We start from the raw sequence: 22,926 nt of genomic DNA on the forward strand, positions 1-22,926 counted from the left end.
TTTATGCTTTTATATCCTTGTGGAGATCCTAAGTGAATCTCAGTATGCTTAAAAAAATCCTTCAGTGCACATTATCCTTAATACTGTAATTAGTATATAAAACATGTCCCTGATTTTCTTATGACAGTCTAGTTGACACATCACAAATCGCCCATAATAAGAAAATTGGAAAGACTGTTTCACAAGCAGAAGTGAAGCATTAAATAAGAGGTCAGTATGCTCCCACCCTCCTGTTTGTAGAGGCTGCCTAGAGCTAGTGAGCTGATAAGCTTGTGGTACAGAGACCTGAGAAGACTTTGGGCAGAATTTCCAGCACCCCTAAAACGACTTGTTGCTCTTCCCTGATGAAGAAATGAATCCAGAAACATATATGTCGAGTTACACAGCACAAGCTGCACCAACAAGGGTGAAAAATGAAAGACTACTACTGAAGCAAATGTTATCATGCACTGCATTTACCATGATGCATTGGGGCAAATTGAATACTGGGATGTGCCGCCATGTGCTCCACCCTCCGTCTGTTTGAAGCAGTAGGTAGATATACATGTTATAGATCTGACAGCACCTACCAACTTGAGAACCCTCAAAAGGAACCCAGAACTGGAATGCACTCCAACTAACTTTTCCGTGGCAGACCCCAATGAAACAACATTGTACTTCTACTGTAATAAGTTCTTACTGTCAACAGACATTGTGAGAGGTTGGTCACTGAGCACAATTACACCTGCTGTTCCTCAGTGAAAGGAATAACTAGGTTTCTGTAAGTGTGTGTACTTATTGCACTGGTGGAGTTCACTTTATGAAATGCAGAATCTTTCTTCATCATACTGCACAGTCTGGATTACAACTACTTTGAAAAGTGACTTATGTTAAACTGCTTAAAATATGCTTTCCTTCCAAATTATTGCTGCACATTAGCACTTTGATTTTTACAGTGCAGAATATAATATCTCAGGTGAAGGAGTGAAAAAGCAAGGACTTAAGATGATTCTTCAGGAATGCTGAATGATGTGACCGTGATTTAAAAGGCATAAAATACCTTCTACTGCACATAATAAGGATCTTTTTAAAGGTTCTTGTATGGTGGGTTCTTTATCCCATATAAAAAGTGGTTTGACAATGTTGCATTGTTCTGAATTTTAAAAATATGGCAGAAATTTGAGGATAGCATGTTAACAATTTGCCTCATTTGAGTAATGCAAATAAACTTAAATTGCACACCCAACCTCGGCATTCTTGCCGAAGTTCCCTCTCAGTCGAAAATAAGAGATTACTAATGATAAACAGTGAAAATTAAGCAAATGTCAGTGGCGTAACATTAGCTTCCGCGGTGCAGAGGGGGCCATGTTCCAGGGGGCAGTAGCAGCGGCTACTGGACGGGGGTAGTGGGATGGCGGGGGATGGTGCATGGAACACAAAAGAAAAAAACTTACCTGGAACAGCAGGTCGCCTCCTCTCCTCCATCCCCATCCTCGTCTTCTTCCTGTCTCCAGTCCTGGCCAGCAGTAGGAAGCAAGCGGGCACACAGGCTCCCCTGAGCAAATCACAATGCTGCAATGCAGCGTTGTGATTGGTCTGATCGCTGTGGTTCGGCGCTCGAGCAGGAATAGGGAGCCTGTGCATGTTCCTCACCAGGCTGTGTAATGCAGCCTTGTGGGGAACATGCAAAGTGTACATGACTGTTTGACCGGCCCAAGAGGGCCAGCCTAACAGTTATAAGTACTTAGGGAGTGCAAACCACTCCTCCCCCTGGTCTGGCCAGCCCCGCCACTGACAACAATAGGAAAAATAAAATGAGTATAACATTACGTTATCATTTTACTTTTGAGATGTGGGGCGACGCTCCTCCGACTTAGTGGAGGAGCCGCCACTGCCAGGGGGCCCTCACGTGCACCGCACACATGCCTGCACTCTGCGATCCTAGGTGAAGCCTCGCAACCTGCGATAGCACGCAGTCTTTTAGTCTGCCAGTGTACCCAAGTGTAGAGGGAGCTGCAGATTCTTGTTTTAGGGGCGGTTTTGTACTCCGTCTGGTTTGAATGCCAATTAACAGGCTTTGGAGTCTCCAGTCTGGGGTTCCCAGCTTCTTCGTGTGTCTGCCGCCTCTCCATCCCAAGAGAGCGGGTATTCTTGATGCCTCCACCGACGGCATGCTGCCGTGTTACCAGAGGTGACTACTTTTAGAATGAAAGGCTCCCCATTCTCAGCCAAACGTTTATATATAAAGGTTTAGCCGCTTGTTGCCTGTGAGTATATACAGTTTTCCTCTCTGAACCTTATTATTAACTTCTTCCCAGGAACATAGGATTTGTGTTTTTTTTTTTATGCACAGCACTGCTGTGGTTTTATGTTGTACTCTAGCAAATGTCAGACCTTTGAAGAGCTTTCAGCATTATCATGGGCCACCATAGCACATTTAAAAGCACAGGGCCCGATTCACAGAACTAACTTAAGATAAAATCCTAAACTTACTACCATTTTGGTGTTCACAGAAGGCACTTACTGATTTTGGTATTCACCGAAGGCACTTACTCATTTCGGTATTCACAGAAGTTAGGAGTCCTAACTTTAGGACTCCTAAATGCCTTAATACCGAAAAACTTGGATTTTTCTCAGTTTAGGAGTTGTAAAGTTAGGACTCCTAACTTTAGGACTCCTAAATGCCTTCTGTGAATACCGAAAGTCTTAAAGTTAGGATTTTTCTCAGTTTAGGAGTAGTAAAGTTAGGACTTTACTACTCCTAAACTGAGAAAAATCCTAACTTTAAGAATTTTGGTATTTTCAGAAGGCATTTAGGAGTCCTAACTTTACTACTCCTAAACTGAGAAAAATCCTAACTTTAAGACTTTCGGTATTCACAGAAGGCATTTAGGAGTCCTAAAGTTAGGACTCCTAACTTCTGTGAATACCGAAATGAGTAAGTGCCTTCTGTGAATACCAAAATCAGTAAGTGCCTTCTGTGAATACCAAAATGGTAGTAAGTTTAGGATTATGTCTTAAGTTAGTTCTGTGAATCAGGCCCACAGCCTCCAAGGTGCGAGTCACGATAGACCAAAAGTGATTAAAAATCAACCTAATCTGAAAAGAGCGGTATTGAAAATGCTTGTGGCAGATTTACGATTGTGTGTGACATTTTTTTGTCTCTAGAATTCTGTTTACATAGAGGACACAACTTTCTAGATAGAATCAACCCTGAATTAACACTGATTAATAATTAGGAGCACCGTGCCCCATCCAATCTGGGGTGGATGCTGCCATGTGATGTAAGTCCTGCATCAGCATGTCGTAATGGAAGTATGCATGAAAGTAGTAAACTCTATGAAAAATAATCCTATAAATAGGCCTATCTCGTTATCTATCATGAGCCTGTTTCTACAATGTCATCTTTTGCTTCTCTGTGGCGTCTACATTTAAGAGAACAAGTTGATTTTGTTCTGAGTGTCATTTGTGGTAGCTGATGATCTACCTTATGCCAAAATATGTTTTCTTATGTATAGGTGGTGGATTAGTCGTATGAAGTCAGAATAATAGGTGATCATGGTAAAGAATTTGGCAATCACCAACATGTGTAATAGACCTAAACTAATCTAATCTGTTACTGTTACCTAATTCATGGAATATATGGTGGCAATTCATTGCAAGTAAAAGGCAGGACAAACATGCAAAGTGAACTCAAAGTTTCAAGTCTGCAGGCGCCTCAATGCTCCCTTCCTATCTTTTCGAGTTAGTGACATAACTTCCACATTCAATTATCTGTTTCTTGGTTGACATCACTTCCAGTGGTGTAACAATAGCCTCTGCAGTCCCCGTGACGCGGAGAGCCCCCACGCAGTCTCACATTGCGCACTGGCCAGCATTGTGCAGCTCAGATTTGCATGTTTTAAATGATTTTGGAATACACGTTTTAACATGAGAGCAATTAAAAAATGTGTTTCCAAATAATGTGTTGTGATTCTTTTGAGCAGGAGTTGGAAAAGAAGTTTCAACAGACGGCTGCTTACCGCAACATGAAGGACATTCTCACCAAGAAGAACGACCAAATAAAAGAGTTGCGGAGAAAACTTTTGAAGTAAGTTCTGGTGTTTTTATGAGTACTCCTCATCTCATTCTTGGCATTGTTTTAGTCAAAAATGTTTTCTTAACTTCTGCACTTTGTTATATTTTCAATAGACTCTTGGCTGGCTTGGGTTTTAGCAAACGACGGCCGATTGCTTGTGATTTGCTCTACAATCCCAACATGTTCAATATTGTGGAACGGGACATCTGAAAAATACTCAGACTCCCGGTATTCCTATCATATTAGCCACCTGCATGAAACAGCAATTTTTCCTTGCTACTTACTTTTTACGATTTTGTAGTGGCTCCTTAGCTACAGTTGCAAAGACACATGGTCAGCCGAACAGAAGGGCAGATAAAACAGACACTGAGACAGTTGTGGATTATTCTAAGGCAGATTCTCCCATAATCTGTTGCTGCAACTCCTAGACACCACTGCCATGGTGGAGCATATATGGAAAAAGGCCTTTGAGTTTCTGTAATGTAAAGTAAACTTATTCCAGGTTTAGAACTTTCATAGATTCACATGCTTGAATCATTCCTCCTCGTCAAGTTGGGAGTCACAATAGACGTATAACCTAGAGGCCAAAGGCTCTTTTTGTTTAGCAACATATCAGTGTCCTTAAACATTGTTTAAAAAAGGACTAAACTTAAGGATCAAACAATTAGATTACACGACCCTCAGGAACCTTCCTGAGAGAAGCTGCAGTGCCTGAGATTTTCTACCGCACGTCGTGCTAGAGAGTCTCCACTGATCTCAGCTCAGTTTTTTTCTGTATAACTAATTCTAAAAGGTTTCCACGCTGTTTTTCTACAACTTCAGTGACTTATCCTTAAAATACTTTGGTGGTTGGTGCTTCAAACTGGTCTTCATTATGCCAGAGACAGCAAAGAAGGGGCTCTTCAGATCCTGTGGCACCTGTAAGAAAAAAAGGTTCCACATTGATGATCCTCATAAGGACTGTATTTACTGTCTCTAGCCAGAGCACAAACTGCATGGTATGTTTCACGATTTCTAACAAGACTTTGAAGTATAGAGAAGTGCACCTTCTTCTCTGGCTTTAAAAGCTCAAGTCCAGAAATGGTCCCCTCTCTGATGCAGAAAGCAACACCTCCTCTATGTCCTCTTCTAAAATGCCCTTGAAGAGATCTAGAGACAAGACATTTCCTCATACATCTTCAGAACCATCTAAAAAGGCGTAAAAAAAAGTCTCCTGAGGGTGCTCATAGGCATAAATGTCCCTCTAAAGGACCTTGCACTTCTTCCTTGCCTGTTGCTAAAAAGGAGAAGAGAAAGCCAGATTTCTCCTCAAAGTCAGTACAAACGTTGACCTCAGAACTCCCAACACCTCCTCAGAAGGTTAAACATATTTTCGAAAAACCAGCATCTGCACCGCCGACGGATGGCTCATATTCAACTTCGACGACGTAACTGTCAATGCCCTTCACAGCTTCTTCATCTTCATCTACAGTGACCACCGCAACAGTGTCTATGGCGGCATCGTCGTTGTCGATAACACTCTAGTTGACAGCTTCTGTCCCTCTGCCGTCGATGATAGTTACTATATTCGTCGAAGATGTCATCGTCGGCAGTTCTTCCGGCAAACAAGCGTTCATCGCCGTCACCACAGTCGACAACACAACAACTGCCAGCGGATCCATTGGCGACAGCCCTCTTTTTGCCGACGGGGCAGAACCAGTCGACAACCCCACTACCGACGATGCCCAGACCGACGACATTGGTTCTTTCCTCGTCGACGACCCAAATTAAAAAAGCTAAACAACAGATCACGCCTTCACTTACCTCTCCCAGTAAGGTGTCCTCACTACTTCCTACACACCTCCTTGAGCAGGAAGACTCAGAGGTAGACAGCCTTTACAGAGCAGCTCAGAGCCCATCTGAGCTTCATGTAAAATACCAGGACTATACATATAAGGAGGAATATTATGAGCAGGACCACTACCCACAGGACTATCATCGTCAACAATACCAACAAGGTTTGGTATGCGTGCCATCCACTCTCTTGACAGATTTACAGACCATGCGGTTAGATTACAATGTACGATTTCCCCCAGCATCTGCATCAAGTCAACAAGCTCCTGCTAGAGTCCGCCTCCTCCTCCTCCGCCTCCTCAATCGCCATCTGTGATACCCTTACAAAACACGACTTCATCTGAGGATGAAAGAGAAGAGGGTGAACTTCCAGGCCACAATGATGAGTGGGATGACTACGTCCTGCCAACGCCATCATCTCTGTCACCTTAGGTTATTGACTCGCCTCCTGAGGATATAGGCGGCTTCCTCTGCCTGCTAGAAAGAGCAGCCACTCGTTTTGAACTGACAATATCTGAAAGAAACACGTAGTGATAGATTCCTTACCTTAGAATATCTCCAGGCGTCAGACTGGATCCGGAAAGTTTTTTCGTCAGCAATACCCCTGTGCGTCATGCGGCTCTGCGTCTGTCGTCGACATCGTGATCGCCGGGATGACGTCTCGGCCAGTACTTAGACGCCGCCCACGCGCGCTGACGTCCGTTCTGTACATGACTTTCTGCGCCAGGAACGCAGACCCATGCAAGATACTGACCACTGGTGCCTTGAAACTAGGGCCCTGAAAGGGATGACCTTAACCCTAGAAATCAGTTTGGGTGGGGCGGTAAGGAAACTATCACTACTAATGTTTCTTACAGATACACTCGTTGCCGAAGGTAAGTAACTTGTTCATCTGAAAGAAACACGTAGTGATAGATTCCTTACCTTAGAATGGATACCCCAGCAATACCAACCCCGGTGGTAAGTCTGCAAACCAAGATCACACCAGGACGTCCTGGAGTACAGAGCGGCCAAAAACAACGTCTCTCTGGACTTGGCTGTCCAGGCGGCTGCCTGACAGATGTCTTGCAGGGGGAAACCTGTCCCAATGCAGTAGTGGCTGCAGTTGCTCGAGTGGAATGAGCATGCAGCCCCACCAGAGGTTCTTTTTTAGCCAAAGAGTAACAGGCTTTGATGCACAAGACAACCCAGCGGGAGATAGTCCTCTTGTGCACCGCCCGACCTTTCTTGGTGCCAACGTAGCCAGCAAAGAGTTGGTCATCCACCCGGTTCACGGTCGGCCCTCACAGTACGAGCTGCCAATTCCTTAGCCCTCCTTGGATGTTATGATCGCCAAATGCGGTGCGATATAGCCCCTTTTATCGACCAACTTCCAGAAGACATTCGTGGAGAGGCAAGGAAGGTGTTGCTAGAAGTTCAGCATTCTTCCTCAGAGATAATGGACCGTGCCATGGATATTGCCTCCTCAGGCTTTAGACAACGAACAGGCGCAGCGGCTCTACGCCGCCAAGTTTGGCTACAGGCCACCAATTTCCACCCGGAAGAACAGACAAAGATACTTAATCTACCTTTTGACCGAGAGGCGCTGTTTGGGAGCCATGTGGATGAGGCCCTCAAAACAATTAAAACAGATACAGACATGGCCAAATCCTTAGCCACGCTGCAATATAAGAAGGCACCCTTCTGGGGCGCCAGAGGAAGAGGGCAGCCTTCTTTTCGTGGAGGAAAGCAGCAATATCGATATCCAGCATACTCTTCCAACACACAGCATTTCCAGCCGTAATATCAGCATAGACAACTGCCGTCAGCGACATATTACTGCCCTTTCATTAGAGGGAAAGCAGGACGAAAACCTAAAGACAATAGCCGTAGACAATGACTTCCGTCAGATGCTCCCCTTTCCGCCCAGGGTGCCAGCCAGAATATCCAAACATATCCATCATTGGAATCAAATACCTACAGATGAAAATTCCTTTACCTTAAAAATTAAAGGGGCTGCTAATAAAAGCAAAGTAATTTTTTAAATTTTTAAGGATTTCTCATCCCCCAGTGCTGTGAGCAAGGCATTTATTCCCACCTCCAGTTGGGTTCATCAGATGGCTGGTTTCTTCCATGACAAAATCTACCTGATTCAACAGTCATTTGCCTCTATGGGCAGAGCCGAAACTGATGAGACATTGAGCGCATGTGCCCCGCCCTCGGGGGTAAGTTTTCTCACTCACCCAATTTCCCCCTATTTCCTTGGGAAAATCTCTTGACACCATGGTAACTCTAAGGTTGGGTTCTCCTTCTGACCCCTGTCCAGCAAAGATCCTGAAGAATATTGCAGAACCCATAAATTCCGCAGTCAATTCAGTTCTTAACACTTCGCTTGGACAGGGAATGGTACCTAGCTGTTGGAAAAAGGCTTAAATCATTCCCCCCCTGAAGAAACCTACAGCGAATCCTGCGGTCGCATCCAATTATAGGCCCATTTCCCTGATGCCCTTCTTCTCAAAGGTCCTGGAGAAGTACGTTAACTCCGTGCTAACAGATTATATAGAAGAAAACCATGTGCTTCATGACAGCCAGTCAGGCTTTAGAACCACTCTAAGCACAGAGACAGCCCTATTGGAGGTTTCGGAAACTATTAAAACTCAGATGGACAAAGGGGGCAGTGCTGTGCTGATACTGCTGGATTTATTCGCAGCCTTTGACACCGTGCCCCATGACCGGCTCTTGTGCAGGTTAGCGGAGTGTGGTGTTGGGGGCACGGTGTACAATTGGTTTGCTTCTTACCTTAATGAGCGGCAGCAGGAAATCTGGTCTCCGCCCTTTACAGCTGCCATTCCTCCAATGCAAGTGGGGGTCCCGCAGGGCGCTATTATGAGTCCCTCACTCCTTAATATCTATATGGCACTACTTGCATGCCTGGCAGAATCGCACGGAGCAAAGATTATTTCCTACGCTGACGATACTCAACTCCTGTTCACTTGTGACAAAGGTGCGAGTTTTCATGGAATGGAGATAAATAAATGTTTGTCGGAGGTCTTTTCTTGGATGCGACTTAACCAACTCAGGTGTAATCCAGAAAAATCCGAAATCCTCTTTTTCGGCTGCCCCCCCATGTGCTGACTGTAATTTATGGTGGCCCCGCGACATGTCTCCTCCTTCGGCCCCAGTCAGCACGGTTAAAAACTTGGGAGTCAAGTTGGACACTAGCCTAGCGATGAAGTCCCAAATTCAAACTGTCGCTGGTACTTGCTTCGGCTTGATTAGAATGGTAAAAAACTTTCTTCCCCTTCTCCCTGTGGAATCCCGTAAGATCGTAGTACAAATATTGATTACATCAAGGTTGGACTACGTAAATATCTTGTATCTGGGGCTGCCAGAGTATTTGCTCAATCGGCTGCAGGTTGTCCAGATCGCTGCAGCCAGAGCTATTCTTATGGTAAGCCCCAGAACGCATATGTCGCCCCACCTGAAGGTGTTGCACTGGCTCCCGGTGAGAAAGAGGATCCAGTTTAAGGCCTTAGAGCTCACTTATCGTGCCTTCCATGATACGGGTGTGGTTTACCTGAGAAGTAGGATCCAACGCTATCAGCCTCAAAGGGTCTTAAGATCCTCTAGACAATCCCTCATGGTGATTCCCAAGATCTCGGATAGGAGGACGGTCGTTTCAGGTTCAAGCTGGTCGTCTGTGGAGCAAATTGCCCCTTTATCTCAGATTGACTCAGGGCTTGTTGTTTTTTAGGCAACAACTTAAAACTTGGTAGTTCCAACAATAACATTATGGTTGTTGGGGCGGGGCTCTTTCTGTTACGGTTTTTGAGATTAGCGCCGGGACACACTCTGTGAGTATCCGCGCGCTTTATAAATTCCCAATTTCATTTCATTTTATTTCAATGGGTCTTAGACCTCATCCAATTTGGGCACCTTTTAGAATGTATTCGCACTCCTCCTACAAAGCCACCCCAACCGCACATTCAAAAGCATTTACCCATTCTCAGATCAGAAGCACAAATAATGCTACAAAAGAGGGCAATAGTAAGAGTTCCCCGCTCCCAAAAAGGGAAAGGATTCTACTCCCATTTCTTCTCGATTTGCCAAAAATCAAAGCAGTGGAGACCAATTCTCGAATTAAGGGAGCTCAACATGTTTCTCAAGAAACAGACCTTTTGCATGATCTCGCTACAAGCCATTTTGCGTCTCCTATGCAATGGAGATTACATGCCCTCCCTGGATCTCCAACGCGGCTATTTTCACTTACCTATCCATCCAAAACACAGAAAGTTCCTCAGGTTCCCAGTAGCTGGCAGCCACTTTGAATTCAGAGTGTTTCCATTTGGCCCCACGCATCTTTACAAAATGCCTGGCATCCATCGCCACTTGCCTCAGACAGCAGCGTCACCAAGTCTTCCCATATCTCAACGACTGGTTAGTCAAGGCAAACACTCTCCAGTAGACAGAAACATCCACCAAGCCCTACGCCTGCGCCTATTCAGCAATCTTGGGCTCACTCTCAACCCAGACAAGTCAACTCTTCAGCCTTCAATGCGAATAATATTCCTAGGAGCCGTACTGGACACAGTCCTCAACAAAGCATACCCAACTGTCGAGAGACAACAAAAGTTGCTCTCTCTGGTTCGCTCCATACAAAAAGAAAGCCACTTTCAGTTCGCCTCTACGAATCTCTCTTAGGAATGATGTCCTCATGCATCCACCTCGTACTGCACTTCCGTCTTCCTATGCGTCCGCTTCAGGAAGCCCTGGATGTTCAATGGTCTCAGGCAACGGGAGCATTTGAAGACATCATCCAGGTCACACCCATCAAGATCAAGTTGTTGCACTGGTGGACCCAACCAGCAAATCTTTCTGCAGGTCTCCTGTTTGTCCTCAGCCATCTCGTTTCATGATCACAACGGATGCTTCCCTGGAAGGGTGGGAAGCTTACCTCCAGGTCAGCGGCAAATGGCATAATTCGCATCACAACATGCACGTTAATCTACTAAAACTCAAAGCAGTATACCTCGCTTACCAGGCCTTCCTTCCCAGGATTTGGCAATCCACAGTGCTCGTGTGCACAGACAACATGACAACGATGCACTACATAAACAAGCAGAGAGGCACCACATCACATCTGCTGTCCCAGGAAGCACAGATGATCTGGCAGTGGTGCATCCAACGCAAGGTACATTTAATGGCAGAGCATGTGCCAAGGATGCTAAACACTATAGCGGACACCTTAAGCAGGCTGAAATCTGCTTGCTACGAGTGGGAATTAGATCAAAGCATGCTGGATTACATCTTTCTTAGTAGGGAAAATCAAAGCTGGAGCTCTTTGCAACCACCATCAACGCCAAATGCCAGTTCTTCGCAAGCACCATCGGGGGTCATGGGGGAATGCATTTTCAATTGCATGGTACGGCATATTTGCCTACGCTTTTCCACCAATTCCCCTTCTCGCAAAGGTTCTCAGAAAGATGAAGGCCGAGCCTTGTTAGATAATTCTGATAGCTCCTGCGTGGCCACCCCACGCTGGTACTGGTACACTGAACTTCTCCTACTCGCAATGCGACCTCCCATTTGGCTCAAAGCAATTCCCTTGCTTATAACAATGAACCAGGGTCAAGTTCTCCATCCAGATCACTCAGATTGTCAGCTTGGCTCCTGCAGTTCGGGGGGTTTGGCCATCTGAATATTCCTGCAGACTGCAGAAGAATACTTGCTAGATCAAGGGCAGACAGTACAAATAAAACCTATTCCTTAAAATGGAAAAGATTGTGTATTTGGTGCTGAACTGCTGGCATTCACCCCCTCTCATCTTCTCGGGAACAAATCTTACCATATCTTTTGCACCTCGCACAATCGGGCCTAGCTCATGCCTCTATTAAGGTGCATCTCGCCGCCATCTCTCTTTTCTGAAGATCTTCCAACAAACCATCTCAGTGATCCAAGAGACTAGTTAAGCAGTTCCTTAAAGGATTATTCAGAGAATTTCCTCCATGCAGACCACCACCTGTGGCATCTTAATACAGTGTTGGGACAATTTAATGAAGTCTCCTTTCGAACCAATACAAAAAGCAGAAATTAAGTACCTCTCCTAGAAGGTAGCCCTCCTTCTCGCCATCATCTCTTCACGTCGAGTAAGTGAAATTCAAGCTTTTACTATTTTCTTCAGTTCAGAGAAAATAGGGTATCCTTCGTACTAATCCGAAATGTATTCCTAAGGTCCCCTCGGAATTTCCCCTTAATGAGCCGGTAATACTCAAATAATTTATTCCAAACCCCAAACGGCGATCGAACAAGCGCTTCACTCACTAGACATCAAACGATGTTTAAAATTCTATTTGGACAGAACCAAATCCTTTCGGGAAACAAACCAGCTATTTGTCTCCTTCAGTGCACCAAGGAAGGGTCTGCCACTTGCCAAACAGAGCATATCCAGATGGATATCAAAAACTATTATTTACTGTGATCAAAAGGCAGGACGGCCCTTGAACTCTAGAGTACGAGCTCATTCAACAAGAGCAATTTCCGCATCCATGGCATTGTTTGCAGGGGTGTCGTTGCCAGATATTTGCAGAGCAGCGGCATGGAAAAGTGTGCGCACCTTTGCACAGCATTACTGTTTGGATTCGGACGTTCTCACAGACTCAGCAGTGGGACAAGCTCTTCTACGACATCTGTTTCAATAAAAGGGAGCGGTCTTACCTTCCCACCAGCCACTTTTCTACCTGTTATGCACATATTTCTTTACAGTATGATGTTGGCTTATTTATGGTAGGATCTCACCTCCTAATTGTGTGTATTGATTTCTGAATCGTGTTAAGTATATTGATGTGTATATATATTCATATATGAATATTTATGGAAGGTTTCTTTTAAAAATGTGCTATTTACTACTTGCTATTTTGATTCAAGCATGTGAATCTATGAAAGGTACTGGAGAACTACAGTATCTGAAAGAGACAGTTAGTTATAGTTTCATTACCTTAGAATTACCCCCAGGCATCAGACTGGATCCGTAGAATTTTTTCTTAGCAGTAACCCTGCACATCGTAGGTGGCGTTGGTCAACTCCGCGTCCGTCGCCATGGTCGCCAGGATGACGTTGCGGTGCCAACTTAGACGCCGCCCCTGCACGCTGAAGTCAGTTCTTCTTTTTCCGCACCAGCCTAGCGCAGATCCGGATAGAGCTACCCCTTTAGTCACATTTTGACTAAGCTTTTTTCGACTTTTTGTCGACTCCTTTTTGAGTCTTCGACTCCTAGTGCCTGAGAGATGTCCCATTGTCGGACCGGCTGCAAACCCTGCGAGGCCTGTCACAAACTGATGTCTGTGAGGGACCCGCACCTTGTGCGCCTTTGGTGTCTGGAGCGCGATTAAGACCCGAAGTCGTTCTCCGACTGCCAGACCATGACCCCTAAGTCATTGCAGGAGCGGTCCCGAAAGCTCTTGAAGGCCTGGCAGTCGGCTCCGCAACCGCTCCCGGTCTCGCTCGAGGGGAAGGCCCCTAGACCGCTCACGAAGCCATCACACCTCGTCCAAGTCTTTGAAATACTCGGGTAAGTCGAAGCACAAGAAGATGGGAAGAAGCACCAGTGCCTTTGCCTTCTCCCCGTTGGTCGGCTGACACGCCGCGTGTTCCAGAGTGTTGCTGCTCTAAGGCTCCGTCTTCTGTGCCTCCTTCTGGGACAACTCCGCGCCTCCCTCTATTTTTGGGAGCCGGGGCATCCCCTGCTCAACTTCATGCATTTTACGAAGCCCTCCATAGTATCTTTGGAAGGCCCCCGTGGATCCAGGCCTGGATCCGGATTGACCCCAGTCGACCTTTCCCGGCGCGATCCCGGTGATGAAGCCCCCAGCATCAGTTGTGCCCCCAGCCGACGCCGTGTCGATCCTCGCCCCCGAGATGGACCCAGTGCCAGACCGATGTCAGTCGACGTCATATCCGACGCCGGAGGGTACTTTTGTTCCCCTGTTTACCCCTGGTGTTCCCTGGAAGAGCCAGACTGGAGAGAGGACGTAGGTGACGCCAGTGGCCTGGACACTTCCCCAGACCTTGGCATGCTTTCTCCCCCTACCTTGGCTATGGAGGAGGGAGCGTCCTATGCTGTGGTGGTGCGAAGGGCAGCTAAGGCCTCGGGCCTGGAGCTCCCTTCAGTGGCGGTCAGGACTAATCTCCTGACAGAGGTGCTTCAGCCTGCAGCAACCTCCTCAGAACCCCTTTTGCCCCTCAAAGAAGCCCTCATTGGCGATCTTCTGGGCACCTGGTCTAGTCAACTTTGCTGTATTCCAGAAAATTGAAAACAACCCTAGCGAAAAGTGTATGAAATACAATGAATCCCCTTTAAATAGTTTAGTAGGAAAAATGTTTTTCCTAGAGACCCCTCACCCACCAGGGTTGCCCCTTGGTGGCATGCTTCATCATTGGGGTTCATACCAATCCGCTATGGATTGAGGCGTGCTAAGACCTGACGTTTACGCAGGAGCACTTATAGATGGAGTCTATGATAAAGACAATGTTGGTGAAAGGGAGTGGGAAAATGAGTGCTGGTGAGTCAAAAATACCTGACTAGTAGGATTCTCATTTTATTCCAGCCTCTAGCCTGTAAGGTTAAAATCAGAGGTTGTGGCTGAAGGGGTGGACTATAATGAGTCTGTTCTCTTCAGAGATAATCGGTCAACATGTTTCGAGCCGTTCCTCTAATGGCTCTTCTTCAGGACCTATAGGAAAATAGTCCCATTGGTACCACTCCACGAAGTCCTCTAATTAGGACACCAATGATAGCATGCCATACGCATACCCCTATTAATACATACGGTAACACTTTGTCAATCCGTATCTGAAACGAAAAGAAGATCATTTTAAAACAAAAGGGCTTATCAGCCATGGCTGACCAACCCCAATATGCAATATGCAAATGAACACTGTGCAAAAACCCTGTGGTAAAGGTGCTAAAAAATATCTAAACAGTTGTGATCACTCTGTACGTGAGAAAATGTTGCCCACCATCGTAGCTCTCATTCAGTGGCTGTTTAAAAAAGTCTACACCAAATGGGGAGACATAATCATACCGAAACAAAACAAACACTACAGTGCATACAGTTACCTGCATTTTTGATGCCCTACTGGCGCGTCATGGTCTTTCCAGGGCGGAGGGTCCTGTAGTCAAACCCTAAGAGGAGAAGAAGAGGTAGAACATTGGATCGCCTGCTGGTAAATAGCCAGCGTTTTTGCAGAGGGACTGGAGCGAGTGGAGAGAAATGTGATAGTAGTCAGATGAATACCTCCACCCGTGGCTCTCAAGTAATGAGCCATGTCAGATCGCCCTAGTCACTTACTTCATCAAGGCCGTCCCCGGCCTTCTTGTCTAATTCAATTTCCTGGAGACCGCATTTTGCCGATGTGTGTCTGGTTCTTTTGATCAAAAACAGCCATGCGGTCACTTCCGCACACGTGTCATAGTCTGTGGGAGGACTAGACTGCTCGATTGTTTATCGTAGATGCAGCCTATCCTCAGTAAAAAACGGGGGCTATCTTGGAATGTTTGTTTATTACGGGAGGGTTATCGAATGCTAAACGGTATTGAATGGGGATACCTGGTGATACCCCCAAATGGTTAGGACCCTATCCAAAGGTGGCAGCAAATTTCTGAGAAGGTAAAATCAAAAACAAATACAGAGACAAAAATAACGGCGATTCTATCGCATACATGACTAGTCTCCGTGAAGATTAGACTGCTCTGTAGTGTTTTATAAATGTCACCTGCCATGTGACAAGTCAAGGGGCCATTTGTCAATCATATAAGTACGATTCATGCTAGTGGATGTAATAGACAAGTAGTTATTACCGGGATAATGATTCTTAGAGTGCTATGTGTAATAAAGGTTGTATGTAAATCTGAAAGAAACACGTTAGTTATAGATTCCTTACCTTAGAATTACCCACAGGTGTCAGACTGGATCCAGAAAGTTTTTCCGTCAGCAGTACCTCTGCGCGTCGGAAGGTGTTGTCGGTCGGCTCCACGTCTGTCGTCAGCATTGTGGTCACCGGGATAATGTTGCAGCAGCTACTTAGACGCCACCCTCGCGCGCTGATGTCAGTTTTTTCTTTTTCCACGCCAGCCAGCACAGATCCGGGAAGAGCGGTACCTCAGTCATTTTTTGACTACGTTTTTCTCGACTTTTGTTGACTTCTTGTTTCGAGTCTCGACTCCCAACAGTTACATGAGGGATGCCCGGTTTTAAGGCCTGCGGTTCCTGTACCCAATTGATGTCGGTGACGGATCCGCACCGCGTGTGCCTCTTTTGCATGGAGCGCAACCGCGCCCCCAAGTCGTGCTCTGACTGTCAGTTGTTGACGCCAAAGGCTTTGCGGGAGCGGCCCCGAAAGCTTCTTGAACGCCGACAGTCGCCTCCACGCTGTTCAAGGTCCCGGTCGAGAGGGAGGTTGAGGGACCGGTCGCGGAGCCACCACCATTCCGGCTCGAAGTCATCGAAGTCTTCGTACTCTGGATCGGGTAAGTCGAAGCATTAGAAGAAGCCGAAGAAGCATCGTTGCTCTTCGACTTCTCTTCGTCGGTCGGCCGATCCGACGAGGCACGCGGGTGGTGCCACTCCCACGGCTCTGCACGCAGAGCCCAAAAGGTCAACTACAAGCTTCCCTCCCTTTCCGGGACCCGGAGCGACCCCCGCCTAGCTTTGTACGTTCTACGAGGCGATGCATGCCATCTTTGGGCGGACCTACCCCGCCAGCGCACCTTCAGCCCCGTAGACTCGGTTGGGGGGCCTAGGTCTTTGCTGCCGGCGGCTCCGGCCCTGGCGTTGACGGCCCCCTTGGATCCAGGCCTGGATCCAGATCGGTGCCAGTTGACCTCGTTACGCCTCCACCGGCGCCGCTTTCTCCGGCACCATATACTCGCTCGGCCCCCGTCAGCTCCTCGGCCGGCGTCGACCCCAGCCTCGATGCCGGATCCATCGCCGGGTGGCATTTTCATGCCCCTGTTCACTCCTGGGGTCCCATTCCAACAACAGTGGCACCCAGAGGATGATGAGGACTGGGAGGGGTCAGGTGACCCTTTAACTGACCAGCTAGATACTGAGTAGGACTGGAGAGAGGAACTGGGGGATGCCAGTGGTCTTGACACTTCATCTTCATCCGACCTTAGCATGTTGTCTCCTCCTACCATGGCTACGGAGGAGGGAGCGTCATACGCTGTGGTGTTACGTAGGGCGGCCAAGGCTTTCAACCTCGAGCTTCCTTCTGTGGCGGTTAGGACTAACCTTCTTACTGAGGTGCTTCAACCGGCGGCGATCTCTTTGGACCCCCTGCTTCCATTTAATGAGGCCCTCACCAACGTCCTTTTGGGTACGTGGTCCAGGCCCAACATGGGGGCTCCCGTGGACAGGATGATTGCCCGACGCCACCGCCCGGCTCCGGGGGACCCCGCTTTCCTTTCCCAACACCCCACGCCGGAGAGCTTGGTGGTCCAAGCCTCCACCTCCAAAAGCGCCTACCCTACCACTCCACCGGAAAGGGAATCCAAGAAGCTGGACCATCTTGGCAAGAACATTTTCTTTTCTGCCAGCTTATGACTGCGGTCCGTAAACACAGCATGTCCCTTGGGCCATTATTCGGACTCAGTGTGGGATACGGTGGCGCAAGTGCTGCCTCCGTGTCCAGAGGAGGCCCAGGCAGTGCTCTCCCAGGCTGTCGCTGCCGGGAGAGATGCAGCAAAGTTTACGATCGGTTGTGGGCTGGACACCGCTGACTCTCTGGACAGGACCATTTTAATGTCGGTAGCGCTTCGCCACTACGCCTGGATGAGGTCCACTGGGTTTTCAGGGGATGTCCAGAACACTTTGATGGGCATGCCCTTTGATGGCCGTCGCCTTCTTGGCGACATAACAGACAACGCCTTAGAGCGCTTCAAGGACTTACGGGCTACGGCCAAGTCCTTGGGCCTCGCCTCCCATCCGGAACAGTCTGCTTTTCACCCCTTTCGTGGCTACGGAGGGGTGCCCCGACATGTCCCACCCAGGGCCACAGGCCGCTGCAAGTTACCCAGCCTTTGCGCAGCCGGGGACATGGAAACAACCGGCGAGGTTCCGGGGGCCAGCGGGCAGGCCAGTCCACCAACACCCCCTCTGCAGCAGCCTCCAAACCCTCCTAGTCCAACCTTTCAGGCCCATTAAACGCCAGTGGGCGGCAGGATTCGTCATCACCTCCACCACTGGCGCACCATCACAGCGGACAGGTGGGTTCTGCAAATAGTCCGAAGGGGCTACTCTCTCCCATTCAAGACTGCCCCTCCAGACATGCCACTGCAATACCACAGCATGTCGGAGGATCATCTGGCCCTTCTCCAGCAGGAAGTTACGACTCTCTTGGCCAAGGGAGCCATCGAGCGCGTTCCTGTTCCAGAAGTAGGTCGGGGTTGTTACTCCCAATACATTCTGGTTCCCAAGAAGGACAAGGGCCTGCGTCCTATCTTGGACCTCAGGGAAGTCAGTCGCATCCTCCGAAAGGAGAAGTTCAAAATGTTGATGCTTGCTCAGGTCTTGTCTGCCCTTGACCCGCAAGACTGGATGGTCTCGCAGGACGCTTATTTTCACATCCCCGTCCTGCCGGCCCACCGGCATTACGTGCGGTTCACGGTAGGCCAAGAGCACTTTCAGTTCACCATGCTCCCCTTTGGCCTTACCAGCTCCCCTCGGGTGTTCACGAAAGTGATGGCGTTGGTCGCAGCTTATCTACGCAGATCAGGGGTTTCAGTCTTCCCCTATCTCGACAACTGCCTGTTGAAGGCGGGCTCGCCCCAGGCAGTCATCTCCCACCTCCAGGCTACGGCCGACCTCCTGCATATGCTGGGGTTCTCCATCAATGTGCCGAAGTCGTACCTGATTCCCTCTCAGAAGCTCCTCTTCATCGGAGCAGTTCTGGACACGGCGCAGTTTCGGGTCTATCCTCCCGAGCAGCGAGTCCGTGATATTCAGGCTATGATTCCGATCTTTCAGCCTCTGTCCCGGGTTTCGGTCAGAATGACCCTGAGGCTGCTGGGCTTCATGGCCTCCTGCATCCTGATGATCGATCATGCTAGATGGCATATGCGGGCTCTGCAGTGGGACCTGAAGTTCCAATGGGCGCAGCATCAGGGGAATCTGTCCAATGGCGACATTGCAGACAACGCCTTAGAGCGCTTCAAGGACTCACGGGCTACGGCCAAGTCCTTGGGCCTCGCCTCCCGTCCGGAACAGTCTGCTTTTCACCCCTTTCTTGGCTACGGAGGGGTGCCCCGCTATGTCCCACCCAGGGCCACAGGCCGCTGCAAGTTACCCAGCCTTTGCGCAGCCGGGGACATGGAAACAACCGGCGAGGTTCCGGGGGCCAGCGGGCAGGCCAGTCCACCAACACCCCCTCTGCAGCAGCCTCCAAACCCTCCTAGTCCAACCTTTCAGGCCCATCAAACGCCAGTGGGCGGCAGGATTTGTCATCACCTCCACCACTGGCGCACCATCACAGCGGACAGGTGGGTTCTGCAAATAGTCCGAAGGGGCTACTCTCTCCCCTTCAAGACTGCCCCACCAGACATGCCACTGCAATACCACAGCATGTCGGAGGATCATCTGGCCCTTCTCCAGCAGGAAGTTACGACTCTCTTGGCCAAGGGAGCCATCAAGCGCGTTCCTGTTCCAGAAGTAGGTCGGGGTTGTTACTCCCAATACTTTCTGGTTCCCAAGAAGGACAAGGGCCTGCGTCCTATCTTGGACCTCAGGGAAGTCAGTCGCTTACTCCGAAAGGAGAAGTTCGAAATGTTGATGCTTGCTCAGGTCTTGTCTGCCCTCGACCCGCAAAACTGGATGGTCTCGCAGGACGCTTATTTTCACATCCCCGTCCTGCCGGCCCACTGGCATTACGTGCGGTTCACGGTAGGCCAAGAGCACTTTCAGTTCACCGTGCTCCCCTTTGGCCTTACCAGCGCCCCTCGGGTGTTCACGAAAGTGATGGCGTTGGTCGCAGCTTATCTACGCAGATCAGGGGTTTCAGTCTTCCCCTATCTCGACAACTGCCTGTTGAAGGCGGGCTCGCCCCAGGCAGTCATCTCCCACCTCCAGGCTACGGCCGACATCCTGCATATGCTGGGGTTCTCCATCAATGTGCCGAAGTCGTACCTGATTCCCTCTCAGAAGCTCCTCTTCATCGGAGCGGTTCTGGACACGGCGCAGTTTCGGGTCTATCCTCCCGAACAGCGAGTCCGTGATATTCAGGCTATGATTCTGATCTTTCAGCCTCTGTCCCGGGTTTCGGTCAGAATGACCCTGAGGCTGCTGGGCTTCATGGCCTCCTGCATCCTGATGATCGATCATGCTAGATGGCATATGCGGGCTCTGCAGTGGGACCTGAAGTTCCAATGGGCGCAGCATCAGGGGAATCTGTCCGATTGCATCCAGATCTCCGAGGGCACTACTCGACAACTGCAGTGGTGGCTTACAAACCAGGATTGGGTCAATGGCAGCTCCCTCTCCCTTCCCCAACCAGACTACACTGTGGTGATGGATGTCTCCCTTCTGGGGTGGGGCGGCCATATGGGAGAGGCGGAGATCAGAGGCCTCTGGTCTCCGGCGGAGTCCGGGCTTCACATCAACCTTCTGGAGTCCGGGCGATTCGTCTTGAACTGAAGGCATTTCTTCCCTCTGTCCGGGGAAGAGTAGTGCAGGTGTTCACGGACAACACCACCGCCATATGATATTGCAACAAACAGGGGAGGGTGGGGTCATGGACCCTATGTCAGGAGGCACTCAGCCTCTGGACATGGCTGGAACATCAAGGCATTTCCTTAGTGGTTCAACACCTGGCAGGTTCTCTGAACGCCAGGGCGGAGAACTCAGTCGCAGGTGCATGATGGATCACGAATGGCGTCTTCACTTTGAGGTGGTGCAAGGTCTCTTTCAACAGTGGGGAGAGCCTTGGTTAGATCTATTTGCCACCAAAGAGAATGCGCAATGTCAGCGAATCTGCGTGTTGGAATTTCTAAGGCGGCACTCGCTCGGCAGCGCTTTTCATCGCGAATGGAGTTGCGGTCTGTTGTACGCCATTCCGCCTATACCACTTCTGCCCAGAGTGCTGAAGAAGATCAGGCACGACCAGCCCCAAGTTATTCTTGTGGCGTTGGACTGGGCTCGAAGAGTTTGGTATCCTAAGCTACTCAGTATGAGCGTGTGTAGGAGAGTAGGGTCTGCTTTCTATGTTCACCCCCACTTTTTGCTTTTGCTTTACTGGTTTTCGACTTAGATGTGGCTGTGGGCCTGCTAATCAGACCCACAGCCCTGCTGTGCTCTCTCTAAATTAATACTATGTACTTTAGGTGCATAACCCATTTGGATAGGATCACCTTATTGGCCCCTGTACAGTGTACCCTAGGTACCCAGGGCATAGGTGTACCCTAGGCTGCAGCATGTATTATGCCACCCCTGGCCTGGCCTTCCATTTTGACACAACTGGCTGATCACTCAGCTGGGGCAAGGTCGTGTAATCACCCCTTGCTTAGGTGTAGTATTCCTATACCTAACTTACATATAGACACATGTGTACCTATCAGTCACTCCTATGGCAGGCCTTGACAATCCTGGAGGCAGAGTGCTTGGTAACATGTGAGATGGTGCTCTAGCATGAGCTGAGCCTGTCTGCAGTTTTCGGAACCTTGTCCTTATAGCTGTTCTATGATATAGCCTACCATATACTCTTAAAGTGCCTTATAATCTTAGACGGTTATAGTAACTATGGTTTGGCTTTATCGAAACATGTCGTGTAAGGTGTCTAACACTGTGGAATAATACCCCCATGCCATTTCTGGACATGAGAATATTATTCCCCCCTTCTAGAGGGAAAGACATGTTAAAATCATACTTCAACTGTTAGCCTCTGACCAAAGCCTCAGCATCACAAAATGGATGCTGCTGCCACGACACAAGTCTGACCTCCTGCAGCTGGGAGTGATCCCAGCCAGGGAGGCCTGGACAATAGGTTTCCTGCTTGGGGAGGTGCTAGCACCTCCCCAGACAGCCTTTAGTGTATTGGGGCAGGGTGGGCTGAAAGGAATGAGACATGCCTGGGGCACACAAGGTGTTTCTTGCATAGTCCAGTTCAAACCGGCGCTGGGGCACTCCAGCCCCAGCTCTGGCGCGAAACTGGACAAAGGGAAGTGGGTGTAACCACCCCCTCCCAGGTCCCACCCATAAGGCGTGACCTAGCAGGTATCCCAGCCCCCCAGATTAGTATAAGAGTGGGAGTTGGGCCTCAAGACTTTAGATTATCCTGAACCTGCAAAACTGAACAGAAACTCTGGACCTTCGACATTCGACGAAAGAAGAAGACTGAAGAATCTCCCTTGTAGCCAAGGAGTGGCTACCCTGTGCAAACAGGCACCATCAAGAGACTACCCTTTGCTTTGCCCACGTTCTACGAGGAACCGACTGCAGAGCCTGACCAGAGCCTTGACTTCCAGACTTCTCCGACCCTGATCCACATCTACAGCAGAGCTAAGATCCGTGGAGGCGACGAGCGACGTGGGACCGGCTACCTGGAAAAAGTGGCTAGTAACTTAAAGCGCAGCTTCTGAGGTACCCTCGAAGTTGTGCACCGGGGATTGAGAAGCCCCAACCCCAAGCACCATCTGCACCGAAGATCAGCCCCCCACACTCCACGAGTCCTGCGTGGGGCCCTTCAGCATTTTCCTGCTTGCCGCGTCTGTCCGGTTGCTTGCCCGCTGGCTAGTGGCCTTTGTGACGACGCACCCTGAAATCTTCTGCGCTGGTTTGGCTCCTCCAGACTGGCTCCCGCTTCTCTGCAAAGAAGAAGCACCCCAGACCTTCCTGGTCTGCACCAGAAGCAAGTCCTTCGTTCTTCGTGGGTTCCGCTTGCCAAGGCTTGGTGAGTCCTAGTCCAACTTCGACGCCGCCGACAGCAAGAGCCTTCGTGGGACAGCTCGCCTCCTGGTCGTCCTCGACGCTTCCTGGTCCTCCTGGCTGCAGCGACAAGCTTCACCTTCACCT

General features: G+C 49.0%; 1 protein-coding gene across 1 annotated transcript in view; it reads left to right on the plus strand.

Annotated features, from left to right (window-relative positions):
• The window catches only part of LZTFL1 (leucine zipper transcription factor like 1), a 446,657-nt gene that overhangs the window by 376,349 nt on the left and 47,382 nt on the right, over positions 1–22,926 (plus strand). Inside the window, exon 9 of the mRNA XM_085607356.1 lies at positions 3,966–4,069. Coding sequence (XP_085463482.1) covers positions 3,966–4,069 — 104 coding nt within the window. The remainder of the gene's footprint in view (positions 1–3,965; positions 4,070–22,926) is intronic.

The sequence above is a fragment of the Triturus cristatus genome, chromosome 5_2 (genome assembly GCF_964204655.1).
Source record: "Triturus cristatus chromosome 5_2, aTriCri1.1, whole genome shotgun sequence".
In the NCBI taxonomy this organism is placed as follows: Eukaryota; Metazoa; Chordata; class Amphibia; order Caudata; family Salamandridae; genus Triturus; species Triturus cristatus.